The 23,998-nt window shown below is 41.0% G+C and overlaps 1 protein-coding gene across 1 annotated transcript; it reads left to right on the top strand.

Moving 5' to 3' along the window:
• The first annotated feature begins 3,461 nt into the window (after nucleotides 1–3,461).
• On the top strand, nucleotides 3,462–23,978 carry DDX18 (DEAD-box helicase 18). The gene is made up of 14 exons (XM_084643158.1): nucleotides 3,462–3,647; nucleotides 4,699–4,893; nucleotides 9,413–9,580; nucleotides 10,104–10,239; nucleotides 11,403–11,503; nucleotides 11,609–11,808; nucleotides 11,913–12,027; nucleotides 14,292–14,431; nucleotides 15,181–15,342; nucleotides 18,235–18,387; nucleotides 19,287–19,400; nucleotides 20,524–20,580; nucleotides 22,461–22,638; nucleotides 23,342–23,978. The coding sequence occupies exons 1-14, from the start codon at nucleotides 3,536–3,538 to the stop codon at nucleotides 23,485–23,487; spliced, it is 1,977 nt and encodes a 658-aa protein (XP_084499284.1). The 5' UTR covers nucleotides 3,462–3,535; the 3' UTR covers nucleotides 23,488–23,978.
• The last annotated feature ends 20 nt before the right edge of the window (nucleotides 23,979–23,998 follow it).

The following is a 23,998-nucleotide window of genomic DNA, read 5'->3' as shown; positions in this document are numbered from 1 at the left end:
AAATTAACAATCCTTACTCACGCAAGTCATTGTACTGAATATAGTCTCTAAAGTGTAATCTGGTTAGGTGAAAGTCCATATGTAGGATTAAAATAAGCTGTAACCCTTCCACATTCACTTAAAATGCAGAATCCCTCAGCAGACTGTCCAGAGTAAAACCAAATTATATGTAGAGGCTTGCAACAAATGCTTATCTGTCTAACCTCGATATGAAGGATCTGCATTTCAAATAAGCAGCTCCTTAAGTGACCACTTTAATGTATCCCCAAGGTTTCCAGCCTCAGATTTGCATTTTGCAAACTCTTACACATATGAGTAACCTTATTTATGCAAGTAGTTCCAAACCTTCCAAAGTTCAGAAGTTTTCATTTCTGGGAGTTTTGTTCAGCAAGTTTGGATCCTTTCCTCCAAACTTTTTATTTTTTGTTCTGTCTCTTCTCAGATTTATTACCACACAAATAAAGGATGACACCACCTTTTCAATAAAAGAGATTACAGTTTAGGTGAAATGTCCTTCCGCAGTCATTTTTCCCATCTCTTCAGATAGTTCCCATAAGCAAAATTGTTTTGTATTATTGCTGTTGTCTTACCACTCTTTCCCTGTGTACGTCTCCCTTTTCTTCCCTATTCTTTTTTATATCCCTTTTCCTCTGAAAATTCTTGGCATAATTTATCCAAAGTATTTCTGGAGCAAGATGTTTGCAGTCAAGCAAAAGAATTGGCCAGCCCATTTGTTTACCCTTAGTTAGGGATGGAAACTTGTCAAGAATTAATGACTGGATCTAACAATGGGAAATTTTAAGATGGCAACCCTGAATCTTTGTGAAACCTTGTGAATATGTCAAATCAAATCCTCGTGTAGCTCCCATCATTTGGAAGATTAGACTAGCCTTTTTAATTCTCATCTCACTGAGCCACAGGAGCTCTTCAAAACAAAAACTGAAAGGGGGAAAAATTTAATTTTATTCTGCCTCCCACATCAGTAATTTTTATGAGAAGTTATATGTAATAGTTGTTCTGAAATTAACATAGCAATAGCTCTGTATAGTGTGATTAATCCACATTATAGCAAGGTATTATAGGCTGAAAATTATGTTGTGTGTAGCTATTAAGGCTTTTAAGACCACGTAGCAGTTATTGGTTTATGATGGCGAAGCCACCTGCTGTATAATTCTTGTACTATTTGTGCCACCTACTGGTCAAGAGTGCCTGGAGTAATCTTTATTCCAAATTGATAGAATCAATTGTTTGGAAGAGGATGGGGAGCTGAGAAGAAAGAGAACATTATAAGGAAAGGTCACATTGCCCATCACTTGGACTAAGGAGCAGCTGGGAAATCCAGCTGTCCAGTTGGAAGGTGCTGCCAGATAAAGATCCAGGCGCTCATGCACTGGAACTGATAGGCTCGAAAACTTGGCTGGTTGAGCAAGAACTAGCTGGCTCGTGAAGATTCAGGAGATTTGTGAGTTCTGGGAGCCCATCACTAGGGACAGACAGCATACCAGATGGTCAGTAAAGATCCAGGGCTCTAGCAGAAGATAGTACTGAAGGCACATCTGTGCCCATTCTCACAATGGTCAGCGTCTAGGAGACCGTATTTCTGAAAGGGTCATGAATTTTAGCACCGTTAGTGGAAAATGCCTGAGTCCTTTCTACACTACCACTTTCACAGATACTATCATCGGCGGAGCTACACCTATTGGGAATCTTGGGTCTAAAAAATCCTAGAGCAGCCACAGTTGATGTTTATTTGTTGGCAAGAAGCTGAGCCAGTGTAGCAGCAGCAGTTTTCCCGATCTCACTTCTGCCATTGTTGCTGGTCTGACTGGCCTCTCCTGTTGATAGGATGAAGCAGTGATATGCTGCCAATAAGGTTTTCCCAAAAATGTTTCCCTTGGAAACCTGTGTCAAACCCCATGTAATAAGGGTGCATGTGATCACAGAGGTGAATGATGAGGGACTGGGGAATATATTCATTTATTTCCCCTACTTGAATTAAACACTTGTAACCAAGGAGGCAATGCCACTTTGCAAACAAGCTTACAGTAAATGCACTTTGTGAGAGAGGTTTATACTTAATTCCTGAAAATATAATACAGCTTGTTGTTCATTCTCTGTAATCTGAAATATAGAAGGTGGGGAGGAGTGCAGTTTGGAGTGTCTGTGGTGTGGATCACTGTGCATGGATGATGAGGGCGTGTAGATGTGTTTGTGCTGTAGCTCACTGTGTGTGGATGATGCAGTGTGTAGTTGTGTCTGTGGTGTGGGTCGCTGTGCGTGGATGATGGGTTGTGTGCGGGTGTGTCTGTGGTGGGGCGGTTGCTGTGTGTGGATGTAGGGGTGTGTGTAGATGTGTGTCACTATGCGAGGATGATGGGTTGTGTGTAGGTATGTCTGTGGTGTTGGTCGCTGTGTACAAATGATGGGGGGGGTGTATATGTGTGTCACTGTGCAAGGATGATGGGGTGTGTAGGTGTGTCTGTAGTGTGGTCACTGTGCATGGAGGAGGGTTTGTGTACGTATGGCTGTAGTGTGGGTCAGTGTGTGTGGATGATAGGGTGTGTGTAATGTGGGTCACTGTGCGTGGACGATAGGGTGTGTGTAGGTGTGTCAGTAGTGTGGGTCACTGTGCGTGGACGATAGGGTGTGTGCGGGCATGTCTGTGGTGTGGGTCACTGTGAATGGAGGAGGGTGTGTGTACATATGGCTGTGGTGTGGGTCACTGTGCGTGGAGGAGGGTGTGTGTACATATGGCTGTGGTGTGGGTCACTGTGCGTGGAGGAGGGTGTGTGTACATATGGCTGTGGTGTGGGTCACTGTGCGTGGAGGAGGGTGTGTGCGGGTGTGGCTGTGGTGTGGGTCACTGTGTGTGGACGATAGGGTGTGTGCGGGCATGTCTGTGGTGTGGGTCACTGTGAATGGAGGAGTGTGTGTGTACATATGGCTGTGGTGTGGGTCACTGTGCGTGGAGGAGTGTGTGTGTACATATGGCTGTGGTGTGGGTCACTGTGCATGGATGATAGGCTGTGTGTGGGTGTGGCTGTGGTGTGGGTCACTGTGCGTGGAGGAGGGTGTGTGCGGGTGTGGCTGTGGTGTGGGTCACTGTGTGTGGACGATAGGGTGTCTGCAGTGTGGGTCACCACCATAAAGGGGTGGGCGCGTGTCCCACAGGCGGGATCTACAGGGACGACTCGAGGCTCGCTCAGGGGAGGTACACGCACCAGCCCTGGGGAGCAACGGCCCAGCTGCCCCTCAGCTTGGCAGCGCCTGTCCGGGGAGGCGGAGGCCCCGCAGTCTCCCCCGTCACCCCGCTGTGAGCTGAGCCCGCGCAGCCCCACCCGGGCTCAGGGGGCCGGGCCCGGCAGGCCCCAGCCCGCTCCCCGAGCGCTGTGTCTCCTCCTGGCCCCTAGAGGCCGCTGCGGGCCGCGCGAGCGGGGGAAGCGCTTCCGGGGCGCCCCGGCTGCTCTGTGCCCGGCCGAGCCCCACGTGCGGCGGCGGCGGCGGCGGCTCTGCCGGACTCCGCGATCGGGGCGGGATGGCGGCGGCGGCCGGGAACCTGCCTATGCGGCTGCTCCGCAGGAAGATCCACAAGCGCAACCTCAAGCTGCGGCAGCGCAACCTGGCGCTACAGGGGGCCGGGCCACCAGGTACCGAGCCGGGGGGGGCGAGCCGGGCCGGGCCGAGCCGGGGGGGGCAGGAGCTGCCTCTGCCCGTCACGCTCCGGGCGCGGGTCTCTGGAGGCCCGGCTCAGCCTCCCCCGCCAAGCGCCCGGGGCAGCGAGACGAACCCGCCGCGGCTGAGCCAGGAGCGACGGGCCCAGGGCAGAGCTCGGCCGCGGGCGGATGGCCCGGGGGTGGTCCCTGGGCCCTGCCCCGCTTCTCCGCCTGGAGCTCGCCGGGGGCCGGGGCGCTCGGGTGCCCACGGCAACGCGTGGAGGGGCTGGGGCGATGTTCCGGCTCTCGAAACGGCCCGAGCTCGTTATTTGGTGGTCAGGGTAAATGGTAGCGCGGATCCAGGAACCGTGGTGGCCCTGGCCTCCCCTTTTCAAACGTGGGCCCTGCTGGTTAGCACGAGTGGTTATGAACGCCCTGCGGTGCGGAAACACCCTGAGCCCGCTTTCCAGAGGTGCGGAGCAGGCCCCCTTGAACTCATTGGGCGTTGTGGGTGCTCAGCTGCTCTGGGAATGAGGCCCTGAGGCGCTCAAGTTGGACAGTCAAGACCTGAAGTTCACTCCGTCAGGGGCCACTCTTGAAAATGGAGGCGGTGTTGCAGATCTACTTGTTACTGGACCACATTATATTTATAATATATTTATAATAATATTATTATAATAATATAATATATTAGCTGAAACAGCTACACCAGCTTCTAAACCAGAGATAAACCTATAGAAGACCAAGTTCAAAGTTAATAAAGTACATGCCCAACTAGTAATCGCACCATCCTGGAATTGTGAATGGTCAGGGCTTCTGGAATTGTGCAGCTCCTAGTGTATTGGCAGGCATCAAACTACTGGCTGTTATTAATACTGTGCGTATTACCACCACGGTAGAGTTCCAGATGCGGTGATATTCGCTAGTGACTAATACCATTTCTGTGACCAATTCCAGTATTTTGATTCAACTGGAAATGTTTGGGATTTTTTTAATTGCCTTCCTCTTTTCTATTCTTTGGATTTGCCATTCCTGCTTTTTTTAGTGGAGACAAGATCTGTGGATACCTCTGAGGAAGCTACGAACAATGTCATTTCTGAGGAATCAGTGGAGGAACTTAAAGTGAAGAATGTAAAGCAACCTCAACTAATCGCTAATGGTGAAGTAGCTGCAGAAGCAAAAAATTCTGAATCGAAGAAGAAGAAGAAGAAGAAAAGGCAAATTATTAACACAGAAGAGGGTATGTCATTTTCAGTCTTACTTAAAATGTAATTCTGAATTCCACCCTATGCTGGCAGTAGTATTTTTGAATGGACCTACAAAACTCCTCTAGTATAACCAATTTCTGCGAGCATTGATCTTGCAACTATTCGTAGGGTTGTCCTGAGAATTTTTGGAAAGTTTAGTGTGATGATTCCTAGGGGTTATATCCGGATGTGGCCAATTTTATGTAAACCATATGCTAGAAGACTTCTAGGTGCCCCTATCTCTCTGCTGCAAGAGGTGTGTTACCCAAAGGTTCGTGATGAATCTCTGAATACTTTACTGTTTAAGAGTTTTGAAGGGGCAGGTACCTAAATAAACTGTATATGGTCATATGCCTTAGAATTAATCACAGTACAAATAAAATCCTAACACATGTAGTTGTAAATGTTAATTAGTCATCACAGTCCCCTCTGTGAAGTAAGATGATATTAAGCATTTAAAATTGAAATGTACAGAAAAGTAAGGAAGAGGTCAAGTAGTGTGACAAAGTGGTTAACAACTTTGTCTGATCTGGGATCAGAATAGAGGGGTCTTTTAGTGTCCTATGCTTAGTCTACCCTGCCTCTCCCACCACTGAACTATTCCTTACTGTGAAGGGAAGTCATACTGGTGAGGTAGTAGGCTGTAGCTCCCATACCACAGTTGGCTGGAAGAAAGCTTGCCTAGGGGCAATAAGGATAGCACTGAACCTCTGTCCTGAAAACTGGTCTGATGTCTTCTCAGGCTACTCTGTGAGTTAAAGGTGTGATTCCCCTACTCATGTATACATATATGTAGTAGTTCCATGAGATCTAGTGCAAGTGTAAATAGCAGTGTAGCCAAGGTAGCTCAGGCAGTGGAAATGTGGCTGGGCTGTGCCAGGTACATACCCGCTGGTTTCAGGCAGGTTTGTACTTTGCACAGCTAAGTTACAGTGGATACACAACCGTTTATACTTTTGCTAGCTCTTATTGAGCTACCATGAGCATGTGTACGTGAGCAGGGGAATCGCGCCGCTAGCCTATAGTGTTAGACCTAATCTAAAAAAGTCATGATTTTTACAGACCCCACGTGTCAGCTTGAATAACTCATGATCTTCGCTGCCGATTTTTCCCTAAATTTACAACCTAAGTGATCTGTTTCCTATTTTCAAGGCTGCGCTTGTAAATAGTTAACACTTGTAAAGTGCTAGGAGGTTCTCAAATTAATATACCTGCAAAGTAATAAGAACCTGAATATCAGAAATATATTCCTGACAGCAAATGCTACGATAACAGAGAGAATATTTTCTCCAGGTTAGTTGGTGAAGCCCCACCATGTGACACTTTTTTTTTCCAATATCAATCTGGACAAAGCATTAGAAAATACACTTAGGAATTGCACTGAAAGGCCTTAATTCTCTCTCTCTCTCTCTCACCCTATAAAACTCATGCAATAGAACTTGATGAATGATACCTATGGATACAGTGGACAGCTTAGAGCAGTGCAGCTGCGTCACTATAAACTGTCATAGACTGTCATAGGGACCTCAGGAGGTCATCTAGTTCAACCCCCTGCTAAAGCAGGGCCGATACCCAACTAAATCAACCCAGCCAGGGCTTTGTCAAGCCTGACTTTAAAAATATCTAAGGAAGGCGATTCCACCTCCTCCCTAGGTAAGGCATTTCAGTGTTTCACCACCCTCCTAGTGAAAAAGTTTTTCCTAATATCCAACCTAAACCTCCCCCCACTGCAACTTGAGACCATTACTCCTTGTTCTGTCATCAGCTACCACTGAGAACAGTCTAGATCCATCCTCTTTGGAACCCCCTTTCAGGTAGTTGAAAGCAGCTATCAAAACCCCGCTCATTCTTCTCTTCCGCAGACTAAACAATCCCAGTTCCCTCAGCCTCTCCTCATAACTCATGTGTTCCAGTCCCCTAATCATTTTTGTTGCCCTCTGCTGGACTCTTTCCAATTTTTCCACATCCTTCTTGCAGTGTGGGGCCCCAAACTGGACACAGTACTCCAGATGAGGCCTCACCAATATGGAATAGAGGGGAACGATCACTTCCCTCGATCTGCTGGCAATGCCCCTACATATGCATCCCAAAATGCCATTGGCCTTCTTGGCAACAAGGGCACACTGTTGACTCATATCCAGCTTCTTGTCCACTCTAACCCCTAGGTCCTTTTCTGCAGAACTGCTGCCGAGCCATTCGGTCCCTAGTTTGTAGCGGTGCATTGGATTCTTCCGTCCTAAGTGCAGGACTCTGCACTTGTCTGTGTTGAACCTCATCAGATTTCTTTTGGCACAATCCTCTGATTTGTCTAGGTCCCTCTGTATCCTATCCCTACCCTCCAGCGTGTCTACCTTTCCTCCCAGTTTAGTGTCATCTGCAAACTTACTGAGGGTGCAATCCACCCCATCCTCCAGATCATTTATGAAGATATTGAACAAAACCGGCCCCAGGACCGACCCTGGGGCACTCCACTTGATACCAGCTGCCAACTAGACATGGAGCCATTGATCACTACCCGTTGAGCCCGACAATCTAGCCAGGTTTCTATCAACCTTATAGTCCATTCATCCAGCCCATACTTCTTTAACTTGCTGGCAAGAATACTGTGGGAGACCATGTCAAAAGCTTTGCTAAAGTCAAGGAACAACACGTCCACCGCTTTCCCCTCATCCACAGAGTCAGTTATCGTCATAGAAGGCAATTGGATTAGTCAGGCATGACTTGCCTTTGGTGAATCCATGCTGACTGTTCCTGATCACTTTCCTCTCCTCTAAGTGCTTCAGAATTGATTCCTTGAGGACCTGTTCCATGATTTTTCCTGGGACTGAGGTGAGGCTGACTGGCCTGTAGTTCCCAGGATCCTCCTTCTTCCCTTTTTTAAAGATGGGCACTACATTAGCCTTTTTCCAGTCATCTGGGACCTCCCCCGATCTCCATGAGTTTTCAAAGATAATGGCCAATGGCTCTGCAATCACATCCGCCAACTCCTTTAGCACTCTCAGATGCAGCGCATCTGGCCCCATGGACTTGTGCTTGTCCAGCTTTTCTAAATAGTCCTGAACCACTTCTTTCTCCACAGAGGGCTGGTCACCTCCTTCTCATGCTGTGCTGCCTAGTGCAGTAGTCTGGGAGCTGACCTTGTTCGTGAAGACAGAGGCAAAAAAAGCATTGAGTACATTAGCTTTTTCCACATCCTCTGTCACTAGGTTGCCTCCCTCATTCAGTAAGGGGCCCACACTTTCCTTGACTTTCTTCTTGTTGCTAACATACCTGAAGAAACCCTTCTTGTTACTCTTAACATCTCTTGTTAGCTGCAACTCCAGGTGTGATTTGGCCTTCCTGATTTCCCTCCTGCATGCCCGAGCAATATTTTTATACCCTTCCCTGGTCATTTGTCCAATCTTCCACTTCTTGTAAGCTTCTTTTTTGTGTTTGTGTGCGTAGCCGTTCTAAGCTGACAGGACAGAGCTCTCCTGTCAACTTTTAATGAATCCACCCCCAACGAGTGGCTGTAGCTATGTCAGCAGCAGAAGCCCATCTGCCAACATAGTGCTGTCCACAAGGGCGCTTAGGTCAGCCTAATTTACCTCACTCAGTGAGTGGCTTTTTCGCACCCCTGAGTGACACGAGCTATACTGACACAAGTGGTAGTGTAGGCATAGCCTCAATGTTTTTGCGTCTCATGTATGCAGTATTTGTAAGTAAAGACTTATATGTTATTTTTAAATGAAAAACAAGTTGACTGTCATTCTATCTGCACAGTCATTTAAGGGAAATAAAGTAATCACTGAGCTTAAAATGTAAATATATATTAATAGCTAGTGATTTACATATTATAACAGACCTCTTTTTCTCTCAGAACTGTACTCTAATGCATATTAAACAGTTATCAGTCTACTTGTTGAACAGGGATTCTGCTTTTTCATCTATTCTTAAAAAAAAGAAAACCATTTTACATTAAATACTCCATCCTACATATGATAAAACATTTCAGTATTTCTTGTTAGGAACTTTGCCTTGTAGTTGATTTCCACAGTTAGCTGTGTACCCACTGTCTTCCTGTTCAGGAGCACCTCTTCCCAACCTTTTACAGCACTGTACTGTATGTAACAACAATGAGTGTACAGTGAATGTAAACTAATATTTATATCCTATAGGTCTTGCTACCCTAATGCACTTGCCTGCTTTGCAAAGGAAAGGAAGAAACTTTAAACTGTGTGTTAAATTTTTTTATCCCTCCTTGGTTGGGAACACATCAACTGATGCAGTGATGCCTGCCCTAGCCTGTGGAATGACTTCCTGAAACTATTTTTTTTCCTCCTCCCTATGAGTAGATAAAAAGCATGAACTGAAATGAAATCCCTGCTATATTGAAACTTGCATGAATGATTTATACTGGGGGAATAAATATCCCATTATCTCCTTTTTTGTGATAGATATATTCTTTGCAACCATTATTAAGTGTGACTTGTTTGGTATGTTCATTCTCTCTAAAAATAAATTTAATGGCAGGTACAGAAACTAAAAAAGCAAAGACTGAAGAACAAGAGGAAGATGCAGAGGCGGATGATGCAAAAGATAGTAAGGATCCTGAAGTAGAAGAAAATAACGAGGATCCTGAAGAGAGAGAAGTAATGGATGAGGATACCGAAGGGCCCAGTTTACCTCTTGGTGTAACAGGTAACTTGTGTCAGTTTCCATATCTGTTTTTCTTTTTGCCTAGAGCAAGTTCTGAAACTCTTAAGGGTAAGTCTTTTTTTCTTCAAACTTATATACTTGAAGTTAGGTGTCTGACTCTAAACAGCCAAATTTGAAAGTTTTTGCTATAGGTTTTTCTTGTTAACGTTTGGCAGATATCTGATTCTTCTAAGTTGAAGCCACAAAAACAACAAGTCGTCCAGTGGCACCTTAAATCTGTTAGTCTCTAAATTGGATGATTTTCATTTGTGAGGGCCTGCTCTTTAAGAGGTTTTATGTCACTTACATGTTCGATTTGTCTTAGTTTCCCTGATTTTCCTTTTCTTATTGGCTGAATGATGAAGTGGTACTAAGCTGCATAAGACAACACCGCTTGTAGTAATCGGATACAGTAACTTGAAACTTAACTTGTTAATTGCTAGATACATTTAGCCAAATAGCCAGTGAAGGTGGGCAGGTTTTGAAGAAACAAGTTTGAGATGGTTGATGAACTATTTCTCTTCAGGTGCTTTTGAAGACACCTCATTTGCTTCACTGTCTGATCTAATCAGCGAGAACACGCTGAAAGGAATAACTGATATGGGCTTTACACACATGACAGAAATTCAACATAAAAGTATTAAACCCCTTCTGGAAGGCAGGTAAGAAATAGATTTAAAAAAAAATGTGGAATTAAAATTCCACCTCAGTTTTATCTCCATGTGAAATGCAAACACCTTAAAAGTATATTGGGATTGCAATTCCTCTGTCGTACACAGACTGGCTTTAGAGCTCTCTGCTACTGCATTAATGAAAAATTCTAATAGAAATGCTTGGAAAGAATGAGGCTTTCTGGTCACACATGAAACTATTGCATACTTTTGCAATTTAGTTTATGTATTAGTCCCTAATACTTATAGGTTATGTTCTCGCTTATTTGTCTATTTAGTCACTTTAATAATTGATGCCCTGCATGACCCCTGCAGGTTCAGGGTCCCATCCCCCCACTCAGGGTTTTACAAATAATGAACATTGAATTTGTTGTTTATTTGGTATTTCCATCTTGTGCATGTGTTATGTTTTGTTTCATTGTGTTCATATTTTATTTAAAAATAAAGGTTTTTAAAAGTATTGGGATACAACCTATTTGGATTGTATGAGTTATAATATTTTTTAGACAGTCATGGGTTTTTTTAGTGATCATGTGTTTTAAGTACTTGTATATGGCCCCTGTTACCCAAGTAGGAGTGTCTTCCACATATTTCCCCAATACTTCCATGTAATTCCCAAGTAGAATTAATTTTTCATTTGCTTGCTTTCTTCCCAGCCTTCAGGAGAAAGTTTGGTTGATAGGCTTGTTTGTTTGTTTGTTTGTTTCTTGTGTGAGTGTCCATGTTGTGGCTGTATGGTTTGTGTGAAGAAATTGAGGGAAAGCTCAGTAGAAATTAGTATTACATTTAGTTTTGAAAGTGGGGATCTCTGATCTTTGCTGTCTCTTGTGAGGTGAGTTCCATAGTGGAAGTCCAACCCCTGTTAAAGTTCTATTTCTTGTTCCCATGGAACATAACTAGTGGAATGGCAGTCATGCAGGGGAGAGAGTCTCTGAGCCAATCCCATAACAAGTTGACTGCTCTGGAGACCAAAGTTCTCTGCCTTGATTGGATGGTTCCAGTCACTGTTGACCAGGGCTGTTTTTGAATGGTTAAATACTTAACCATTACCAAATCTGAGCTGTTAATTTTTTCCTCTATAAAAGTGACTGAAATATTAAATGCTGGTGATAATGTGAAAAACTAAATGTTTTCTTCCAAATTGACACCTACAGAGATATTCTAGCAGCTGCAAAAACGGGCAGTGGCAAAACACTTGCATTCCTCATTCCTGCCATAGAGCTCATCTACAAGTTAAGATTCATGCCCAGGAATGGTAAGACTCTCTCTGTGCTTCCCAGTTAAGTTGACGTCATTCTTAGGGAGAGAGGGAAGGATTACTTGGCTTAATTTTTGCTGAAATGAGCAACTTTTTTTCTAGGAACGGGTGTTCTGATTCTTTCACCTACTCGAGAGCTTGCCATGCAGACTTACGGAGTTCTGAAAGAACTGATGACTCATCACGTTCACACCTATGGCCTGATAATGGGAGGCAGTAACAGATCAGCTGAGGCACAGAAACTTGCAAATGGGATCAACATTATAGTGGCAACACCAGGTAGACTTCTGGACCACATGCAGGTAGGTAAAATATCAGGTAGCCTTATGTATTTACAAAACAAAACAAAAAATCCCACCCATACGCAGTTTCTCTGGCTGACTTTGTGTTCATTAAAATCTTGTAGAACACCCCAGGGTTTATGTTCAAGAACCTGCAGTGTCTGGTAATTGATGAAGCAGATCGTATCCTGGAGGTTGGGTTTGAGGAAGAAATGAAACAGATCATAAAACTTCTACCAAGTAAGTAAAATCTGTGTCATTTCTAGAAGTCATGTTGCCTTCTGATCATGTTGTTCAAGGAAGGAGAGAACTAGGAGAAAAGGCTTTGGGTATGGTAGTTTTAGTCTTGGAACGATTGTCCTACACTTTCTAATGCTTGTTCTGACTGACTGACACACACACACACTCTCACACATTCTTAATTCAGTATATAGTAGCCAGCAGAATCTTGTTTGTTCTATTTTACCATTTATAGATGAGTCAACTTACCATTGGAGCACCCCCTCATGGCTGGACGTGGGCTAGCAGGCTCTCCTCCTAAAGCACCTCCTGCTGACCGTCTTTTTTGCCTGCAGTGGTCTGCTTCTTCTTGCAACTCAACCTTTTTCCAGATCATGTTTAGTCCCACCCCATCAGGGATAATAAAGTCTAGCAAAAACAAATGTCTGATCCCTCCATCCAGTCTGCCACCTTCAATTCTGGGTCCAGTGATCTATACTTTTTGTTGGTGCTTTTTTTTCCTCAGGGCTTTTATTAGTCCATATCACATTTTCAGGGGCTTTATGCCACCTTACCAGAGGCTGATAGGGAAACATAGCCTCTCTCACTACACTGGGTTCCAATTTAGGGACCCTAGGACAGGCAGTCAAGGTTCACTCCACCATACTCCTTGCTGTCTCCTCCCTGGACTTCTTCCTACCAAGCCCTACTGTGGACTTTCTCCTCACCTTACAAAATGCTTCCTATTGCCTACAAGTCTTATCATTCCCTACTACCAGGACAGAGACAGTAGCATTTCTCCCTGCAGCCCCCTTCTGCTCCAGACTTCCTCTCTTTATAGAACCCAGCTGGTTTCATCATTAATTAGGGTTGGCCCATCCCCCATGTGTCACCAGGTGGGTTAATTGGTCTCTCAGAACCACATTAACCCTTTTGTCACCTGTCTGGGGTAGGCACTCTATCAGACCATCATTTATCTGAAGGGGACAGGCTTTTCATGGGCACCTTAAAGAAATAATTTAGCCCACAGAAGTTAATGTAAGAGGTGTCTTTCATTTTTATCTAGGGCATCTTTTGCCAGTGCAGGCTTGTTCCCTACAGTACAGTATTTTCTGACACAATTTAAATGTCGCACACTAAAAGGTTTTCATCCCTTCACTTGGGAGTCTCCTACACATATTCAGAGACTGTACTTCAGGAAGTTTATCCTGATCCTTACCTAATTTTTTTTTTCCTTTTCTAAATTTCATCCTATTACTCCTTGTATTTCTCTTTTATAGCAGGCAGTCTTTCCCAAAACCACTGAAGAACTCTTTCATCTTAGAAACAGAGGAAAACATGAAACAAGTGCCTTTTAGTAAATATGCAATCTGATGTATTTAAGAGTAGTAGCAACTGAATATGTAGTATGTAAAACCAAACATCAGAAGACGAGTAGAATAGTAGTTCATACTGGTAACTAGAGAGGCTAAAGCTATAGGGAATCAATTCTGTTATTGTTCTTTGCGTCATAAATAAAAGGGATTGTGCTTGATTTCCTCCTCCTCCCCTCTTTCCCCCCCCCCCCCCCCCAATACATTTAGACAAGAGTGAAACATTGCAGGATCAGCGCCTATGTTTGTATCCGGCAATGGGATCCATGCAGGCAGCCCCTTATGCACCTGTGCACAGTCCCAGTGAAGTCAGCAAGGCTCGGCATAGGCACAGGGGCTGTCCCATATAGCAAGAGTAATGTGTGTACACATGTAATGTATGGTGGTATGGTATAACCTCTGTACCATGAAATTAAATTTAAAAGGCAAAACTGTGTAAAACTGGTAAAAGAAATACTTTTTTGTGTAACATATTAGTTACCTTGTTGCAATGAATTTCAGAAGTTTTTCTGAGGAGACAAAAGTATTTGATATTTATGTGAATGAACAAATATACAGTTATACTAGCTAGAATTAAAATATGATCTGGTATGATTGCTATTTTCCGTGTAAACAGCAGTGCAAATTAATAGTAACATACCTCTGAAGGGAAAGGACTGCTTAGGGTTTATAGGTATTAAATATTTTTTAAAACAAGCATTTCTTTGTAGGTCATGTGTACTATTACATAGTGTAAATCACATTGATAGTGGTTGTAGTAGAGACAGACAAGATATAGTAAAAACTATATTCGCCCACCCATTGAGGAGAACAGGTAAAACACACACCAGGAACTTCCCAACTGCATCTTGTGTCTCTACTATTTGCATAATCCTCTGCAAAAGTGAGATCATTTTTTATGAATTATTTCAGAGCGCAGACAGACCATGCTTTTTTCTGCTACACAAACCCGAAAGGTTGAAGACTTGGCTAAGATATCTCTGAAAAAGGAGCCACTGTATGTTGGGGTTGATGATAACAAGGAAACAGCCACAGTAGATGGTCTTGAACAGGTAAAGTTAAGCAGAAATATTAGTAAAAATAGATGCAGTATGTGCACAAACTACTTCTAGACATCGATTTTTATGTGGATTCTATAAATGTAAAGTACAGTTTTAAAGTGCAGCTGGCCTTTGATCATCCTGGCTGGACAACTGCTAGGAGATTGATTAAATCTCTCTGGTATTAGCCACCTATAAGGAATTGTTTACATTTAGTAGATGTTGCAAGATACGCAATACCAACCGCTTTTGGATTAGAACGCCAGTTCACAATACTGTGAGGTGAGGAAGGCTGCTGCAGAATTCCAGGTTGTTACTTATCGCCTTTCCATAGATGCCAAAGACTTGATCAGTAGCAGAATTTGTTTTTAAATCATGAGCTTTGAAAAAAGTTCTGAATGTTAAGGACTTAGGAAATAGATAGATAATGTAAGGTGTGTTATTTACAGTGATTAAAAAAGTCTTTGAACATCTTTGTTGTTGTTATAAACAATGTAGCTTCTTCTTATCAATAATTCCCTAATATACTTCTTCATTAGATAATTTATTAAGTATACTATATGGATGTCAGTTCCCAAGAAGGTAAGACTGGGAAAGAAGGGAACATAGATGTCTGAAAGTTTTGTTTAATATTGCTGTGGAACCAAAGAATTAAAATATAAGTTTTAAAGCTCCATTTGCTGCACTGACTTAATTGAGTTATTTGAAACAAAAGCATATTTCATACATGTTTTAAATAACTGGCTTTGAATGATTTCCAGGGATACGTAGTGTGTCCATCCGAAAAAAGGTTCCTTCTGCTGTTCACGTTCCTCAAGAAAAATCGGAAGAAAAAGCTGATGGTATTTTTCTCATCATGTATGTCTGTGAAATACCACTATGAACTACTCAACTATATCGACTTGCCAGTCATGGCCATTCATGTAAGTATTTTCTTCAGTGAATTTTTGAAAAACAATTTTATTCTCTAGGTTGCCGTTTCAAAACCTGTTAAGTCTGAAAGTAATTGAAATTTGTTACTCTCTGGCTTTTCCTTGGTTATCCCAGTCTAACAGAGACTATTATTATTGCAAAATCACTGGCATCCTTGCCACTCTCAGGAGAGAGGGCTACAGTTTGAAAGGGCCCAGAGGCTGAATTTCATTACTGCCATTGATGCAACCCCTCTTCTGTGAGCAAAGAGAGGATTTTCAACTTCTAGGGGTTGTTCTTTTATAAAGACTGGATTCACTTTGTGGAGAAAAAATACTATTATGGGAATCTGTTGCCAAAACCCAAGTGCTCTGAAACAGATCATAGAATCATAGAATATCAGGGTTGGAAGGGACCTCAGGAGGTCATCTAGTCCAACCCCCTGCTCAAAGCAGGACCCATCCCCAATTAAATCATCCCAGCCAAGGCTTTGTCAAGCCTGACCTTAAAAACTTCTAAGGAAGGAGATTCCACCACCTCCCTAGGCAACGCATTCCAGTGTTTCACCACCCTCCCAGTGAAAAAGTTTTTCCTAATATCCAACCTAAACCTCCCCCACTGCAACTTGAGACCATTACTCCTTGTCCTGTCCTCTTCCACCACTGAGAATAGTCTAGAACCATCCTCTCTGGAACTACCTCTCAGGTAGTTGAAAGCAGCTATCAAATCCCCCCTCATTCTTCTCTTCTGCAGACTAAACAATCCCAGTGCCCTCAGCCTCTCCTCATAAGTCATGTGTTCCAGACCCGTAATCATTTTTGTTGCCCTTCGCTGGACTCTCTCCAATTTATCCATATCCTTCTTGTAGTGTGGGGCCCAAAACTGGACACAGTACTCCAGATGAGGCCTCACCAATGTCGAATAGAGGGGGACGATCACGTCCCTCGATCTGCTTGCTATGCCCCTACTTATACATCCCAAAATGCCATTGGCCTTCTTGGCAACAAGGGCACACTGCTGACTCATATCCAGCTTCTCGTCCACTGTCACCCCTAGGTCCTTTTCCGCAGAACTGCTGCCTAGCCATTCGGTCCCTAGTCTGTAGCTGTGCATTGGGTTCTTCCGTCCTAAGTGCAGGACCCTGCACTTATCCTTATTGAACCTCATCAGATTTCTTTTGGCCCAATCCTCCAATTTGTCTGGGTCCCTCTGTATCCTATCCCTGCCCTCCAGCGTATCTACCACTCCTCCCAGTTTAGAATCATCCGCAAATTTGCTGAGAGTGCAATCCACCCTATCCTCCAGATCATTTATGAAGATATTGAACAAAACCGGCCCCAGGACCGACCCCTGGGGCACTCCACTTGACACCGGCTGCCAACTAGACATGGAGCCATTGATCACTACCCGTTGAGCCCGACAATCTAGCCAACTTTCTACCCACCTTATAGTGCATTCATCCAGCCCATACTTCTTTAACTTGCTGACAAGAATACTGTGGATCTTTAATAAAGGTCAGCTAATCTGTTCAACAGCTGGGTCAGCCCTGAGTTCAGAATTCTGACATACCCGTGCCAGAGTTGATCTCTCAAACACCTAAAAAATAATTTTCCTAGGCTCATAACTTCGTGACTGTCTCAAGAAAATGCTCTGCTTCAGGTGCTTATGATATTGAAATCCAAAGCCAGATATTCTGAACTGAGTTAAGAATAAGTGTATATAATATCTGAACAACTTTTTATCTTGTGAAGTTACTCTGAACTGTAGATGGCCTTTATCAAAACTAGGGTGTATGGAGAGAGAATGTCAGTGCCGGAGTAATAAGTTAACCCTTTCAAACTAGCTTCCCCTTCAACCTGATCTTTTAAACATGCATCTGAAGAACAAGATTTCTGTCAGTGAGATGGAGTTGTTTGTTAAAAGGGCATTTTCCATCAAACATCCAAGTTAGAGATTCCAAGTTTGCTCAGTGAAAATGATTTCATCATGCTTCCATATTGTGGAGATAGTGGAGCTTTCCATTCTCTGTGGAAATTAACGTTACTATTGTTTTTAATTTAGCATTAGTCCTTGCTTAATAGTCTCCGCTTTACTAAGCAAACCACAAGGGTAGGTATTTATATTTGATAGAATTTGCAAAAAGGAAACAATAATTCTTTTTTGTCACATACTTCAGGCACCTCTTCAGTTGGTAATTTTTTTTTTAAATTTTGACTTCCATTGCATCCCCATTTGGATAAGTGTTTTTATTTTGTTCTGTTATCACAACTGCAGCCTTAAATAGTTGGGAATATGGACTAATTGTATATTTGATTTAAGGTGATAAATACTTTATGAAACAAACATAATTGAGGAGTTAACTCACCTCAGTGTGTGGTGTTTGTTTTGGGGGGTTTTTTTTGGTCCTGCTAAGGTCTTTGTGCTGCATTCTGAATGGAAGTGCTAAATCAGAGGAATCTTATCTATCATCTTCTATTTTTGTCTAATCTTGCAATTGTTACTGTTTTACTCTCTGATCCTTCAAACATTTAGGCATATCCTTAACTTTAAGCCCTTGAATAGTCCCATTGCATTGTGTGTTCCAAGGATGGAGCACTTCTTGCTTTAGAATGTACAATGTAACCTCCTCCAAAGTAGCATTTATGTGGCTCTGTGCTGTACATCAGCCTGCTTTGTTTATGCACTATGAAAATGGTTCTGCTTTTAAAAGCCATGGATGTGTGGGTAGGTATGAGTCGGTTAGATGGAAAGATGCTTCAACGCATTGTTTTAAATCTTCTTAGTGTAACCACAGTGTATGAGAATATATTTCTTTGTATACATGTAAAGCTACAATTCTGAAGGCTGATTTGCAGAATTTTTTTGTGGTTAACTAATTCAATCCTGAATACATTTTCTCCTAGGGCAAGCAGAAACAAACTAAACGGACCACCACATTTTTCCAGTTCTGTAATGCAGATTCTGGAATATTGTTGTGCACTGATGTAGCTGCCAGAGGACTGGATATTCCTGAAGTTGATTGGATTGTCCAGTATGACCCTCCAGATGACCCTAAGGTAACTTGTCTCCTGCAAATGCTTCTGATATCTCTCTCACCTTCCACGCTTTTGGAGAAGTATGGACTTAATTACCCTTCTATAGGAAACGGTTAGGCTCAGGCATGGTTTGCATCCAAAAACTGACTTTCTATTGTTCCTGGAAAAAAGCTTGATTTTACAATTCATGTGCTGAATGCACCACTTATTTGAAGCATTCAGCATGCTTCTAAAATGATTGCCGGTTGGAAAAAGCGCTGTGTCCTTAGACTTAATACTTAGTTAATTCTAAAAATGAGTCAAAAGAAGTATAGGGTTGTATACTTGCCCTTAAGTCCCCCTGACAGTTTTTTGTGAGGTTTTTTTTTTTTAAAGTCACTATTTTCCAGTTTCGTTTTTCTTCCTGTTACTGTGTGAAAGACCCATACAAACAACTGCACTAAGTAATCAAACTGGGGGGCAAAAAGGCAGAAAAATTACTAACAGTAATCATAGGTATTGGTTATAACAACAATAAGTAAAATATTTTCAAATGTATTTTTTTAATTGAGTGTCTCTTCATCAAACCTAGTGCTTCAGGTTTGCAGCGCTTGGTTTCTTTATCAGTAGATTTCAATGTGATGAGCGGAATTTACAGCATTATGGATGAGAGACTCCATAGCTGTATTACTATTAAGTTTGTTTTTCTGTTAGGCTATTCACATTTGCAAGAGTCAAAAGCAGATCCCATTGACCCAGGACCTTGAATCAGAGCATGGAAATATTTATTTTGCATGGTGTTAAATGTTGAGTTTGACCATCATCTATACTGATATTAGCATATTCTGGAGATAGTAATAGTGTTTGTTTTAAAGAAATTACTTGGCGTAAGAATTTTGATTTCAAATTATTACATTTTTAACTATCCTTTTTCCAAAAAGGAGTACATTCATCGTGTTGGTAGAACTGCCAGAGGTATAAATGGCAGAGGACATGCTCTACTCATTTTACGACCAGAAGAATTGGGTTTTCTTCGTTACCTAAAGCAAGCCAGGGTAAAGTCATATGTAGTATTTTACTATGCTGCTGGAATATTTTGATGTAGAAACTGTAATGATTAATCAAGTGTTTCAGTATTTTAACCGAAACCCATTTTATTGCTTAGAAAATGTTTAACTGAATAATTTAATAGAAATGCAAGGTGGCCAGCGCAATAGAAACTACATAATCATTTAAATTCCAGGGTAGCTGGAATCATGTGACAGTGCAGCTTAATGATGTGCTGTAAAAGGGAAAAAATGTTTGAGAGGGTCCTCTACCAAAGCCACTGTGTACGTGGTGCTCCGACAAAAACAAGAAAGACGCAACCCTGGTAATATATTCTTAAAAGTCTCTCTTTTAAGAAATGGCAGGAAAAAAATCACAAGTTTCAGTCCGTAGTATATCAAAAGGCAGGACAGCTGCTAAATTTACCAATTCGTCATTTGTTTTCTCAGTCCTGAGTCACTGCCATATTTCATTTCCATAAAGGAGAAATGTCCCTTCAATGATGTGCTCTGATTAAAAACCCGATAGTTCTAGAGGAGCAGGAAAGAGACTGAAATGCCTTCAAAATCCTTATCTCAAGCCCTTATTCATATAGAAAAAGTGGTTCACACTTTCCATCGTTTTCAAGTTCAGAACCTTTCTGTGGAAAACCCGATATTCTCACCCTGGTGATAGAGTGCTTTGCACCAAAAAGCCCTGCAAAAATACTTACTGGAACTTTTAAAGGACATTATTTGAATAATGAGAAGAAGTCAACTCTCTGCATATGTTTAACTTGCCTTCCTTTCTGACTTGTTTACATTTGAACATTTTGCTATTTTAATCATAGTTAAAGTGGCAAAATGACATACTGTGAACCACAGTTATATGGATATAAGATATTATACTAGTGTAACTGTGTCCACACAAGGGCATATTACCAGTATTACAGTTATAATTGCTTAGCTAGCAGTCATAGTTATACCAGTATAACTTTTTCTAGTGTAGATGGGGCCCTTAGTTACCGTTTTCTTTAGCTGAATGCTGTAACTCTTACTTACTTTCTTATATAGGCTATATAATACTGTGTAAGAGTTATCTAAACACCCTTTTTTTTCCTTTTCTTTTCTTTTTTTTTTTTTTTTTTGCTAGGTACCATTAAGTGAATTTGAATTTTCCTGGTCAAAAATTTCAGACATCCAGTCTCAGGTATAAAGTTATTTCATATTAGTTCTCTGGATTTTTACATGAAAATGATTATAGGTATAGACTAGCCTGCTCTTACAAAGCAATGGAAGGTTTAAAGAAATTGTGGAAATGTGCTTACATGATTTGAAAGATTCCTCTAGATATTTGCTCTTAAGTGCTAAGCCCTCATGCCTAACACCATGTTATAATTTCAGATACACTGTTTCATTTGAAGTATCAAATTCTGCCCTCATAACATACAAGTCACCTGTCATTGACTTCAGTGAGAATGAATATATGCCTGTTTAGAAACAGGTGTTTTTCTTTTTTATGACAGTTTAATCTGCCATAGTAATTTTAAGTATGCCTTTGACTTTATAAACAGAGGTTTATATTTGTGGATAACGCATGTGTACCTAGCACAATAAATGTAGGGTTTTTTGCCCTTACGGAATAAATGTACTGTGTTCCATTTACTTGTAATGTAATACTTCATAAAAAGATTACTCTGTACCTCTACAGGAACAGGAAAATCTAGAAATGACATTTGTAAATTCTACTGTTTAACTGGCCTGATTTACATGCTATCATAATGCAGTGGAAGATAGATTTCTTTAATGTTCAGATATAAGGTCATGATCATGGAGTAGGAATCTAAGTAGACTAGGCTTTTTTGTAAATGTGGAAAAAATTCCATGTTGTATGTACATACATTCAGTAATAAAAATGACTAATTTGAATTAAAATTTAGAAAAAAAGATTTTAAAATTAGGAGTGAGCTATTTTTAGTTAATATATAAATTCTGTTTTTATGCACTATATAAATTCTAGTTTTATGCAATAATTTTTCTATAAATATGATTTTTCAATTGGCTTGAAATCCTGAGTCAGCAAGGTCATGGTTTAACCCAGAGTGTCAGAACTGATGAGCTCACCATTCAGTTTGTGTTCTGCTTAAGTTGAATTGAATTTCAGAGAAGTGCTCTGTTTATTTTTCAGAAGGTTGTCACTTTTGATTCTAAATGCAGAAACTAGTGAAGCAGTGTATTTGGGCATTGGTGGGTTTTTCGTCTATTATTTTCGTGGAATTTTGCCGTCTCTTCTGAATATGTGTGGTTAGTTGGTCTTAATCATTCCATTGTATAAAGATTTATAAAGCCATTTTGCAGTAACTGAAATTTCAAATAACTAACACTGAAAGGACTTTTAAAAATCCTATTTAAATAAAGGCATTGAGTCAGCCCTTCCAAAAAGATATTCATAGTTACATGAAATTTGTATGTTGTGACATAAATGGATGTCATTATTTCTAATATAAATTAATGCATACGTAAGGTCAAAATGGACACATTCAAATCTAGAGGAACAGCACCATGGAGAACAATAAGTCTTGTCAATGCTAAATAGTAAAAACCTTCGATTTAAGGAGAAAATTCAGATATGCATCAAGGGAGAAGCTAACATTGCCTCTTTTATTGGTAGAATCTAGCAAAATATGCATCTCTTCGTAGACTGATACAGTTTTGATATTATAATATCTGCCAACCACCTTTGTCCATGAATTCCAAGCTCCCTAGTTTTAAGATATGTACCACTTAAATATAGCTATAAAGTTAAGCTAAAGAGAGTGCATTCAGACAATATAACTCATTACTTTTGCAATACTTTTTAAGGTTACTTTTTGAGGGTATGTAATGTAATTCAATTTGTTTTTTCCTCTGTGATTTATAAAAACACATTGATAAATTTGTATTTTGCTCTAATAGTTCAATTTTACTGAAGTGAATATTCTGGTTAATGTACTCATTGTAAATTCCAAGCAAAATGACATATTTGCTGTATAATTTATAAACGGGTTACAGCCATAATTGGATACAACGGTCTTGCCTTTCTTTTTCCAGCTTGAAAAATTGATTGAGAAGAACTATTTCCTTCACAAGTCAGCCCAGGAAGCATACAAAGCATACATTAGAGCTTACGACTCCCATTCTCTGAAACAGATCTATAACGTCAATAACTTGGATCTACCCAAAGTTTCCCTTTCATTTGGTTTCAAAGTCCCTCCATTTGTTGATCTCAGTATCCTTTTATTGCAATGTGTCAAAACTAATTTATCTATCTGCTTAACATTTCTAATGTGCACATCACTGAAGTATCTAAGTGCAAATGATAGTTTTACTATTAATTATCTAAGGATGCTCTAACCCTAAGAGAATAGTTTTAAGGAAGAAGTTAACCAGTTATTTTGCCAGTTTTAATATTTGTTCATGACTATGTATGTATGGCAGGGAAAGAATAATAGCATTTTAATTTTTGCATATATAGTGGATCTGGGAATATTACATGTATATTCTTGAGAGTAATTTTCTCTTTTACTAATGTGGGATTTGCACAATGAGATACATACTTCAGTGTAATGGTTGTGGCCTATCGTCTAGGGGAAATAAAAGTATAGGGACTGCTTCTCAAATTGTTTCAGAATTACTGGTGGTAAGGGCTCACCCATTTATAGCTTTAGTGTGATCCATAGTGTGAGAAGGAACAGAATTAAACAATTTGGAAGAAGGAAAAATAGAAAACAATCAATGGTATGACAAGCACTAGGTGAGTTTTTAGTTTGACAAGTTTTCTCCACCCTTGCATCCATTAAGTTTTTGCTCTGTAAAATGCCATGAACACTGTGTTGTTCTTTTCCCCTGAAAACATCCCACCATGCTGAAAAGTGTGACAGTTAAGTTGGTTTAATGTTTGTTGTCTGTATTACTTAACCAAAAATTTCCAGATGTGAACAGCAGCCAAGGTAGAAGATTTCAAAAAAGAGGCGGAGGTGGAGGATTTGGTTACCAGAAATCCAAGAATGTCCACAAATCCAAAATCTTCAAACACATTAACAAGAAAAAGTCAGACAGACGGCAGTTTTCTCGTTGAAGCTGTCCATTGAAATGGCTTTTGTCATTAAAATAGACTCTCTCTTGGTGAAAATAATCTTACAGATATTTCCTTTGCAAACTGCTCGGGTTTAAGCTGTGCTCTGTTTAAACTTTAAAATTTTACATTTTGTTTCTGGGTATATCTTAACTCATTTCTAAAGCATTTACATAGGAGAAAACAGACTAGGAAAACTAAGTGGTTTTGGAAACTTTAGCTGCAAAGGAGAGGATAGCTGGATGTAACCTTTTTTACTATAAATAAGTTAAACAAATTGTTCCTGAAAATAGAACGCATTTTTCAGTATTTTTTTCCTATAAATATTCTCCCTTTCTTCCTCACTCCACCCTCTAAGCACCCATCAGAAAAGGCAATTCTGAATACAATATGGTTGTGCATAGCAAGAGTCCTTCAGAGTATTCAAAAATAAAAGGGGACGGCAGGTCACTGAGACTATATTTTTACAGCACAAAATAAAAGATCCTTGTTAACTTGGGTCACTGGTCTGCTT

This window comes from Lepidochelys olivacea, assembly GCF_965140295.1.
Source record: "Lepidochelys olivacea isolate rLepOli2 genome assembly, chromosome: 11".
Classification (NCBI taxonomy): domain Eukaryota; kingdom Metazoa; phylum Chordata; order Testudines; family Cheloniidae; genus Lepidochelys; species Lepidochelys olivacea.
This window is presented reverse-complemented; position numbering and strand designations above follow the sequence as displayed.